The following is an 11558-nucleotide window of genomic DNA, read 5'->3' as shown; positions in this document are numbered from 1 at the left end:
AAATACAGTTTAAAAGTTTCATCGTTTTATTTTTGATATTTGTTTTGTAACATTAATTATTTTAAGATGTACCACAGCACAACATGCATTCACATAATTATTATAGAGTTTAGTACTAAAACAAATAACATGTTGTGTTTAGTCTCTTTTGTATTCTAACTGGGTGTTTTTGATTTGAACAGGTTCCATGAAGGCCTCTGTGATCCTGGAACACAGCTGGACTGAGATATTCTCTGGTGAGATAATCACCCTCAGATGTGACATTCAGGAAGGTGAAGGAACTCAGTGGACGTATGAATGGACACGAGACAAGTTAGACCTTCATTCAACACACAGAAAAGACAGTTCCATCAGAGTTTATGGGTCTCACAGTAGAGAATACAGATGTCGGGGTATACGCAACGAGTTAACAACAGAGTGGAGTGAATTCCTCAGATGGACTGTATCAGGTAAGTGGATCATCTTTAATCCATGTAAAAGTGCTGAATTAGGTCAAATCTAACCAACAATTTAAGTGCTACTAAAGATTTTTCTGCAGTAATTCATACTCTAACCATTTACTATTAACTGTTTGACTGTTTTTTACTGACTGTTTCATTTTTTTCTTCCTCACTGCAGATAGACCTCGGGCCTCACTGAGAGCAGACAAGACAGTCATACCAGCAGGGGGCAGCGTAACACTGACCTGCTCTGTGGACGTCTCTTCAGGGTGGAAGTACTACTGGTTCAGACGTACCTCAGAGTCTTCTGTAGGTCAACCAATAAATGATCAATCAGACACTGTCAGTGTTTCAGAAGGAGGAATCTATCAGTGCATTGGAGGAAGAGGAGACCCAGAGTTCTACACATATAGCAGCAGTGAAGTCACCATTAAGGAAACTGGTGAGTTTATAACTTTTAGAATAAGTTAGTCTGGTCACTGTGTTCATACTTCCACTCAGCTTCATTTTTTAAAAGAGAAACATTTGTCCTGTCAGTTGACATTGACATAGTCGGGATTGGTTGTAGATTTTTTTTTATTAAACAGATTATAAATAAGATAAGACAGAACTTCATTGATCCACAAGGCAAATTAATGTTGTCACAGCAGCAGAACAACACAAAGTGCACAATGTACTACCAGAGTAAGATAAACGTAGAATAAAGTGAAAATAAGGTCAAAATAAGGACTACCTCTTAAAATACAGACATGCAGAGGAATATAATATGAATATCACAAAAAACAATTCCAATATGATTATAATAATACTGTTATGAGATACTGTTGGTGAGGATATTAGAAGCTGTACTGTCTTAATTACCCATTAGTGTCATTGTTTGCAGAAATGACAAGAGTACAGAGTTTAGAAAACAATAGTGAGAACTGTTGTTAGATTAATGTGTTTAGAGCTTCTCCTTCCTTTAAAATATGTTTCTGTAGTGTAAGTTTGTCTGAGAGTCACTTTAGAAAATAGAGTTTAGAAGGTAAGATTTGAAAGAAGAGAATGGAATTGTATATTCTCTTAGCTCTATGATGAAGAAATGATCAATACTTGAATCATGAATATATGAAAATGTCTTTTTTATATTCAGTTCACATAAAACAGAGGACCTTTCTCTAACTGCTGTTTAGATTTAACAGATCTCTGAATATGAAGAACTGTTTAACAGAGTGTGTACACCTCTATTAGAACAGTGAGGTGACAGTTAAAGGATGATGTCATCAGTAACAACAGGAAGTGAGCAGGAAGACAAACATAAAACATGTTCATGTCACACAGTAACTTTTAGATTCAGGATGATCAATGAATTAGATGCTGAAACTGTTTCTATTTGACACTAAATGCATCTGATTAATATAAATAAAGCAGCATTATTTGTTTTGTAGCTGTAAGTTTTATTTTTGTATCATTTTATATTTATGTATGTGTTCCACTGAAACATACATCACCTCATGTGCTACATATCTTCCTGTTTTCACAACAATGTGTCAGAAAAGACTTTCCTGCAGTAATTCATCCAACAATTAACTTTTTTTTTTAACGTTTAACGTTTTATTTTTCTCTACAAACCTCACAGCAGATAAACCTCGGGCCTCACTGAGAGCAGACAAGACAGTCATACCAGCAGGGGGCAGCGTAGCACTGACTTGCTCTGTGGACGTCTCTTCAGGGTGGAAGTACTACTGGATCAGACGTACCTCAGAGTCTTCTGGAGCTCAGATAATAAAAAGTGAAACATCAAGTAAGACTGTCAGTGTTTCAGAAGGAGGCATCTATCAGTGCAGAGGAGGAAGAGGAGGAAGAGGAGGAGACCACCTTTACAACACAGAGTACAGCCAATCAGTGAAGATCAACAAACTTGGTGAGTTGTATGTAACACACAATGTCTGCTGTGATCTTGTATCAGGATGATACTTAGTGTTTCACTTTCCATCAGATGGGCACTGAAAGCTTTGTCAGTCTAGTTTGTCTATCTATTTTTTTTTTGCTTTTTGAACGTGTGTCATCACAGTTTGATTAACCACAAGAGGAAGGGATTGTTGTTCCTGTGCACTCAGAGATGGCTGGTGGCCACTTGAGCTGCTTCTCTAAGTTTAATTCCTTCTGTGTTTCCTGCCTTCTTTCTCCCTTTGTCTTTGTTAGTCTGTTTGCCTGTTTGTCTTGTCCTTGGATGTTAATCGTGCACCCGGGTTTTTTCCTGCTCAAATTGCCATCTTGAGAAGATGATTTTAAATGTGTGTTATGTTTTTTGTTCTCTCTGTCATTGGACACAGTGTCTGCACACAAAGATGAACAGCTGATCTGATGGTAACTTTTAAACTCTGATATTTGATCATGTGTTTCAGATGTAGAGGCATCAAGCTGTCCTCGGACCATCCATGAAAAAGTTGGACTCACTGTGTGGTTCTCATCATGTTATCCAAGTGAAGGGGTTACCTCAGCCACGTGGAAATATATAACTTCAACAGCTTCAGGACCGACTCGAGATGTAACTAAAGTTGATCAGTTCAAGCACAGAGTAGACATCAACCCCCAAGACTTCAGTTTAACAGTGAGAGGACTGACTCTGCAGGATTCTGGTGAATTCAGTTTTCTGTCAGAGGTCAACAATAAAACAGAAAGAGAAACAGTCACCATCACTCTGCTGGTTCATGGTAAGTCACCTCTGATAGGCTTTTGTTTGTAGCTGTGGTCAAATGTTATATGCTCATTTTTTTCTGTTTCTTAACTGAAAAGCCATTATTACAACACAAAGTGTTAATGAAACAGGGACTGAAGATGATTATGATCACTGCTGACTTTTTTTATCCTCTTAGATGGATCCCAGGCAGAATCATCCTGTAAACAAAACTCTGAGGAGGTTTCGTCACTTTGTTTTTTTTATCCTTCTTTCTTCTTTTCATTCAGAGCCCATAACAGAGGTCCAAATCAACACCTGGATCGCCTACAATGACTCCTGCACAGTTTTGCTGGACTGCACTGTGACCTCAGACAGCACAGTCACCTACAACTGGACTGTGAGGAGCCAAACCTTCACAGGCCCCAGGCTGAGACACATCCTCAGTCCACAAGAGGGCACCACCTCATTCACCTGCACGGCCTCCAATGTTGTCAGTGAGAAGTCTGCAACCACGACAGTCACATGCAGAAAAGGTACCACTACCGATGATGGAAATGAGCCATGTATGTACCTGCTGTAGCTGTTGATGCTGGTGCTGATACTGGAAGCTGATGTTTTCCTCCTTTACAGTTCCACTGATGCTTGTCCTGGGTGTGGCAGGAGGAGGCTGTCTGTTGATTGTCATTATAGTTGGTGTAGTTGTGTGTGTTTGTTGCTTCAAAAAAAGACACACAGGTAAGTGCATTTTTAACATTCTTAGTGTCACATCTCAGATATAAATATAAAAGTAACAAGGTCTTCTTTTTGTTACAGATCTGTGTTGTACAAGGTTGGGACTACACTCTACTTTTCATTTCCTACATACACAACATTCACATTTCTACCTCATTAATAATCGTGTTATTGTTTCAGGCGTGCGCAGCCTGAGACAGACCACCAGTATGAAAACCAACAGCCTGTGTACTCCTCTCTTCTGCACGGTCAGTGTGACACTGCTTCACTGCTCATCCCGGTCAGATAAAGTATGACTTCAATTGTCTCTGCCTTGTAGGTGATGAGTCTGCCTATGAGATGATAACAAGGAGAAGCCCTGAAGATGCTGGAAGAGGTAAGAGCTTTTTAAACTGTCGATAAGTCAGTTAAGACAAGTCTGAAGGTAACACTGTGGGGAATCATCACTTTAACAGGAACCATCAGATGAGCTGTGAACACTGAGACTGATCTCTATGGTGTCCTCTAAGCTTCTTATAGCTACAGATGATGTTAACATCAGTTGTTTCTGTATCAAATTAAATGTTTTATTGCATAAAATGTTTGCTACCTCCACTGCATTTTAAATTAATCTTCCATTGCTGCATTTTCACCCTGTTGTGTTTTATATATATTGCTCAAAATGCTTGTGAAAGCTGTGCAGTGTATGTGACATACTTTTGAAATAATTTTCCTGATTCAGTAGCCATAATGTTTTTATTCTTGTTTAACTTTATGTAAAACATCTATACAATAAATAAGTTGATGTACACGTTTGTGGGTTGACTAAGTCCTGGTATTCTGTCCTCGCAGTGAGTATCAGTTCAGAGCTAGACAGATAGCTAACGAGCCGTGACTTTGTTGTCGTTGGTCATGTGGATATTGCCTCACATTACTTGCAAAAGTAATTTGAGGCAAAATTGAGAGCAGAAAGTTCAGGTTATAGTGTTGTCATTTGTCATGTCTCAAGAGAGACTGTTTGTTGTGAGTTCATTTCTTTGAGCTGCAGCTTTCTTTAAATGTGACAAAAGAAGTTGAAAGATCTTCTGTGTGATGCTGTCTGACAAAGGTTTGTTTGAGGCTCCTCCTACAGATGGACTCTCTGACGTAAATGTGGATATCATGCAAGAGCACAACCAGACGAGCAGCCCGAGACGTTCAATAGGCTCAGAGCAAAGTCAGAAAGTGGACACTGTCTGCAGCATTTTACACATGCTAAATCTAAATGTCACCAGTGAAGCCACAGCACCACCCGCAGGACAAACCAGAGTATTACAAGTAAAAGACATGAAGTCCAACATGGAGTTTTTAATTGTGTGTCTTCTGTTCTTTCATAGACTTTCTTTTGTGGTCTTTGAAACATTTTGAAAATAAAATGGTTCTTATTAAATATAATTTCTTCTTTACTTCTCATTGGATCTAAGTGCTGTATTAAACAAACATTAACCACATTTCACACAGATATTCCAACATGACATGCCTGAGGTTAAAATATTCTTTCAGTATGTAATATGGAACATTTGTCGATCTTTCCACAAAGTCCTCACAGTAGTGCTACTTACTACATCCTGTTCAATCTTTAAGAATTCAGTATACTGTGAAATACTTAGAGATTGATCTGCTGCTGTAGGTTGAATCAGCTCTCTGTGAATCATTTGGTAAAAACTTAAATGTAACACATGCGTATTTATGTTTTAAAGGAAAAGTTACAAAGTTTGGTTTAAAATGTATTTAGATTGTTTACACAGTGTTTGTGTGATCAAGACAGTTACTTAGATCATAGTTCTTTGCATACATGGCCACAGAGGGCGTCAGACTACAACAAGAACATGCTTTTGAAGACATAGTTGAGCAAAAGTTATCAAAAACGCAGATCGATGTTACACCACGTGGGCGGGGTAACGCCATGAAGTAGCCACAAGTTTTCAGGGATTTCCTGATATGATGTTGTTCCTTTTTCTTCCCCTCTGAGCTGGCCAGGGAATCCCTAAAAAACTTGTGGCTACCCCAATTGGGCACTCATCAAAGCCACAAAAACAACACCCACTAACAACAAGAAGAAGGACAATAACTGATGGAGAAAAAAACATCTCCTGCTGTGTCTCTGTCCGAGGTGCTGACTGTGGAGCCGGCAGCTTGCTACTTGCCAGTTCCAATAGGCATGTGGTCTGGCTGTGGCACCACTACGAAGTTGGCCCTTTGCCACTCCACTGGAAATTGTTGTTTTTGTGGCTGTACCTCCCACTTACTTCATGAATGATGAAGGATGAAACTTTACAGTCATGTTGAACATCTGACTCTGACCAGATTGATATCTAAGCTACAGTCCCTGTGCCACCTACTGGCCGGAGGGCTTTTCTTTTGTGTATGTGTGTTTTGGTGTTCTCTTCTGGCCTGCAGACCACAGCTAGTACTACACGGTAGCGGGGGGAGAGAGACCGTGGGATGATAGGGGAGGCGGCGGCTGCATTTAAGTTGAACTTAAAAATGCGACTAAGAAAGGTGAGCACCACATACAGCAGCTGGAAAAGCTAACAGCACACAGGTGCTTTTATATGCCAGTAATACCTGAAGAAAGCTTCTGGGTCTCATCTGGGTCTTTTAACAGGGAAGAAGCAGAAACCAGTGGAGAGCTGTGTTTATTCAGACGTGAAGATAAGATCATCTGCAGGTACACGGCGTTACAACAACTGTTAATAAAGTATATTTGTGTTTTTATTCTCCCTGCTGTGAAGTCACTTTGTGCAGCAACAACACAACATGCATGTTTAGATTTGTCAGTGTAACAATTCACTTGTACAGATTGTTGACCCTGCATCTCTGTCTTCATTTCTTGGTCAGGTCAGAGCAATCAACAAAAACTGTAACATAGATCAACTGTATTCTCTAGTCTATTCTAGACTCTAGTCTACTATGGTGACTAACATTTTTCTTTCTGAGCTTTAGGTCTCAATGATCTGTGTTGTGTCTAAGGTGGAAAGCATGTGACAGACTGACCAATACAACAAGCCTTAAGCTGTAAGATGTTATGTTCAGTTACACCTGTCCACAAGAAAGCGTTTTCATGGCAGAACCTAAAGTTTCTTCCTCAAAAAAACAAATTTGGCAAAACAGTTGCAGCAAGCAAACAGCAAGCAGAAGAGTCAGTTAGTCCTCTGTTAAACATTATCGTCAACACCACCTTTTATATCCTTAAATATGGTTTAAATCACCTGCTCTCATTTAGGTTAGATCCTGTAGGGAGAGGATTTCCATTTTATTGTAGCCACACCTAAACTATGTGTTAGTCTTCTTAAAAAACATTGTACTATAACTGTCTGTTCCGGCGTTGGAGCACTAGTCGAACATGCCGCCGATGTTCAGTAATGTTTTTAGAGAAAATCAAGATGTCATCGAGGTATACAAAAACAAATCGATGCAGAAAATCCCTAAGAACATCATTGATTAAATGTTGGAAAACAGCAGGAGCATTAGTTACCAAATACTCAAAATGTCCCAAAGGTGTGTTGAAGGCTGTCTTCCATTCATCACCCGAGCGAATATGCACCAGGTGGTAAGCGCTTTGCAGGGAAAAAAAATCACAAGACCAGAAAGGCTACTTGGGCGGCTGTGCCGTAAGGATTGCTCACAAAACGAACTAGCAACAAGGGGGAGGATACACACAGACTTTATACACAGGAGGGCGGGAAGACAATAGGACACAGGTGAAGCACATTAGGGCGGAGCAGGTAATCAACGGGAGGGGGAGGGTGCACACATGAGGAAGGGGAAGTCAACAGACCTGAAACACAAGGGAAACAGTCAAGTACAAAATAAAACAGGAAGTAACTAATAAATCTAGAATTAATGCAAACGGAAAACAACTAACAAAATAAAAGCCCTGGCTCAAACCCTGACAGCATATCTGTCTTCATTTCTTTTCCAGATCTATAAAGAGTTCAGGATCAATGAAACCAGCAGGATGGATCACATCATGAACAAAATACAGATTTTAACACATTTATTCTCCTGTTTATAATCAGAATATTCCCATTGTAAGTTGATACACTTTACAAAACAGAACAGTTTGTGGTAGTTCATCTTCATACAGGTATATGTGTAATTATAGTAATTTGTTGTGTTTCTATATATGATGTTACATTAATGTTTATTTGTTGACAAACTCTGAAGCTGCAAGCTTACAACAGACCAGACATTGTACAAAAGGATGTGATGAAACCTCAGAGTTTATAAAGAGACACCCTTGCAGAAGTGTTGAACCTGTGGCTCCCCCTGCTGGTCTGCAGGGGTGACTGCACTGGTTCCCAAAAGAGGTCAGAGAGACTGACTTATGATTTTAATACTTTTTATTAAATGAATTAATTTAATAAACGTTTGAACATAATAACATAATCTATACTGTTGTCATGATGAGAGACAAAAAAAACTTTGGGTGCTGTTTTAGTTGTTTTGTTGTTTCTGTGGGCAATTGTGTGTCTATAATTTTCCCAGTTTAACTTCTGAAGTGTTAAGTTGATATTTTTGTTTTTACTATTTATAAATAAGCAATTTACATAATTTATATAATTTATACTTTGTGGGTATAAATATATAGTATAAATCAGGAGATGTGCATAAGTGGCTTCATGTCAGAGCAGCTCTAACCACTTCTTCTGCTTGTTGACAGAATGATGAAACGTCCTAAAAAGTCAAGCCACAGTCTGACAGACCACAAGAGGAAGTGGAAGTTGTTGCTCTCCACACATAGGTGAGTCACCACGTTAACGTCACATATAGTTGTGTTGCTTCGTGGAGTCTGCATCCCTGGTATGTACACCTATATGTTTGTTTATATATATATATATATATATACCTAGTGAGTTCAGAAAGCAGAGGTCTGATGTCTTTATTAACATGTAAAATAGCAATTTAATGTCATAGTCAGGAGGTTCCAATCTTTATTTTAGTGTTCAGCACACTTTTCTATGGACATACTGAAGGTTACATTTATTTCCTGTTCATACATATTACCTTTAGTCAGGTCATATATGATCATATATTTACTGAGGAGTTTGTTGGTGACATATGATGTTATAAATGTATCTCAGCAGGTCAGGCTGATAACTTTGGGCCTGATAAGTCACACAGCTGGACTGAGCAAGATTTTCAAACTTAGAAAGGGAGGGGTATTCAGATTGACCACTAGATGTCAGTAAATCCTAACCCTGGTTCTTTGTTTAGTCACAATAACTAAAACTTATTGGTTTTCACTTAGATCATTTTGTGTAATAAACCACTCAGAATATTTTTATTGTTCTTAAGTTCAGGTGTTTACACACATTATGTAAAAAAATCTCTGCTGCATGTTAATGAAAGATATGAATTAGTCATTCCTTTATTTATCATCTATGGCTGAAAGTAAAACATCACATTGACATCATGTCATGGGTTAGTGATGGCCAAGTGACACTGACACTCTGATCCAATCTTCCGAGTTGCAACAGCATTTATCTTGAACCACTGCTTCCAAGCTTGCTTTAATGCGAGAAAACCCACGTGACCGATGACGTCCTCTCAGTGAATCACATGACTGGTTCAAATCACTCGACACTGCTTCGTAATGTGAGACTTTGCTTAAACCGGCTCAGTCCAAAACAGTGGAAAAAATATCGTTTAACAATAAAAATGTTTGAATTACTATCCAGGCTTATCCACAAGCTCCTACTGCAACACATACATTTATAGAATTAACTGACCGAAACCAATTAATCAGTCTTAACTAAAATATATGTACATCACACACCCTGGTTAGACTCATCATATAATTAAGACGCTGTGTCCTATTTCACCACTAGATGTCACTGAAACGAAGCATTGAATGAATGAACCCATACTCGACACAATCGATGAAGTGGTTCAATACGGCTTCATTGCTTCATTTGGACATCACTATCATGGGAAAGGATGGTCCTCTGACACCCGAGGCTCCGACACATGCACGGTAGCTCATGAAGCAATTGTGCAGAGGCTTGCTTCGGTCACGTGACTAGTGACGTTTGAACCACTACAGTGATGTTTGAAGCAGTTGAGCACTTTGAATAGCATACGAGTCATGTGATTGGTTCGGGTTGTTTATCGCTTTGTGGGATCGGGTGTGTTCAGGGATAGGACATTCCTATTCATGTATATAGTTATACAGGCTTTTTACATAGTTAATCGCAATTTGTCATTGTGTACATTTTAGTAAAAGAAATGTTATTGATCACGTTTCTCTTGCATAGGCAAAACTCTGTTTGTGTGTGTGTGGAGGACACCTCGCTGATTCGCGTTTCATAAGTTTCAAACCCGGACCCTCTCGCACCTAAAGCGACAATGATTCCCCTACACCACCATCCAGCTTTGTTCTCCGCCGCAAATGCTTTAATTGTGTTAAACATTTTAATCGGCTTAGTCATGGCATTTGATTAGCCCTAATTATTATTTATCCACTTCAAATGTAATTTTTTATAACAATTTTGTGCAGTGAAACTGACAATTTCATGTATTTTATTGTGTCAGCCTGAAATTATTCAACTATGTAGTGTAGTCAAACGAGACTGTGCACGGCGATTCAAATCCCAAACAATCCATGAACCAATAACACACACCGCAATTCATTTTATCCACCACTAGATGTCCTCCTCGAGCACTGTGTCATTGAAGCCTCGAGTAATGAACCTTTCTCTTGAATCATGTGTCAAAGCTTCAAAAAAGCCTCGAAAACCCATCACTGATAATGACAAGGCTGGACTACTGCAACTGGACTACTGCAACGCACTCCTCATCGGGATTCCTGGCAAGAGCTTACAAAAGCTACAGTATGTACAAAACAGCGCTGCCAGGATCCTGATGAGGGTGCGAAAACATGAACACATTACCCCCGTTCTGCACACACTCCATTGGCTCCCCATCCGCTCCCGTATAAAGTACAAACTCCTCCTTCACACTCACCTCTGTCTCCACGCTAATGCCCCAGATTATCTCAGGGAACTCCTCACTTCACACACAAACAATAGAACCCGGTCAGGCAACAGTCACAGATTGCAGCCACCCAGAACTCTTTTAAAAAGTATGGGCGACAGGGCCTTTGCGGCTGCTGGTCCCCGTCTGTGGAACGCTCTGCCAGACTACCTTAGAGCTCCACAAACGGTGGATGCTTTTAAAAAAGGCTTAAAGACCTTCCTTTTCCCGGAAGCCTATTCCAGCTAGGACAGTTTTATGTTGGTTTTTATGTTGGTTTTCTTTCTGCGTTTCTTCTTCTTTTGTTCTTTTAACCCCTATCTATTGATTAGTTTTATAATGTTGCCTTGCTAATTTTAATGACTAGTGTACACTGTTGCCTTGCTGATTTTATGTAGCACTTTGAGATTTGCTCGCAAATGTAAAGTGCATTACAAATAAAATGTATTATTATTATTATTATTATGACAAGCTCATTTACCTCCAGGAGCTGTTACCTGCCTTGTAACCATCATCAAACCACTGGGCTGGATTATTTTGGCTTCATACTTCTTTTAACCCTCAGGCGTCACTTTAATTTACTACCCTTTTGTGTCATTAGGGGACAAAAAAGTCCACTTCCAAAAAACTGCTATAAAAAATTAACAGATTAATATTTTTTCTTCCTTTTTCTGCATAAATATGTTAAACAACTTCAGCCCTGTTCAAAACTACCAAACATTACATCA

At 39.2% G+C, this 11558-nt stretch overlaps 1 protein-coding gene across 1 annotated transcript; it reads left to right on the top strand.

Annotated features, from left to right (window-relative positions):
- Positions 1-435: 435 nt before the first annotated feature.
- LOC114435445 (natural killer cell receptor 2B4-like) lies at positions 436-6263 on the top strand. Its single transcript, XM_028405118.1, has 7 exons — positions 436-449; positions 2078-2343; positions 2828-3136; positions 3390-3635; positions 4015-4041; positions 4154-4210; positions 6253-6263. Exons 1-7 carry the CDS (start codon positions 436-438, stop codon positions 6261-6263), a joined length of 930 nt encoding a protein of 309 aa, XP_028260919.1.
- Positions 6264-11558: the final 5295 nt, after the last annotated feature.

The sequence above is a fragment of the Parambassis ranga genome, chromosome 5 (assembly GCF_900634625.1).
Source record: "Parambassis ranga chromosome 5, fParRan2.1, whole genome shotgun sequence".
Classification (NCBI taxonomy): Eukaryota; Metazoa; Chordata; class Actinopteri; family Ambassidae; genus Parambassis; species Parambassis ranga.
Note: the sequence above shows the minus strand (reverse complement) of the source record. Positions and strands in the feature narration are given on the sequence as shown.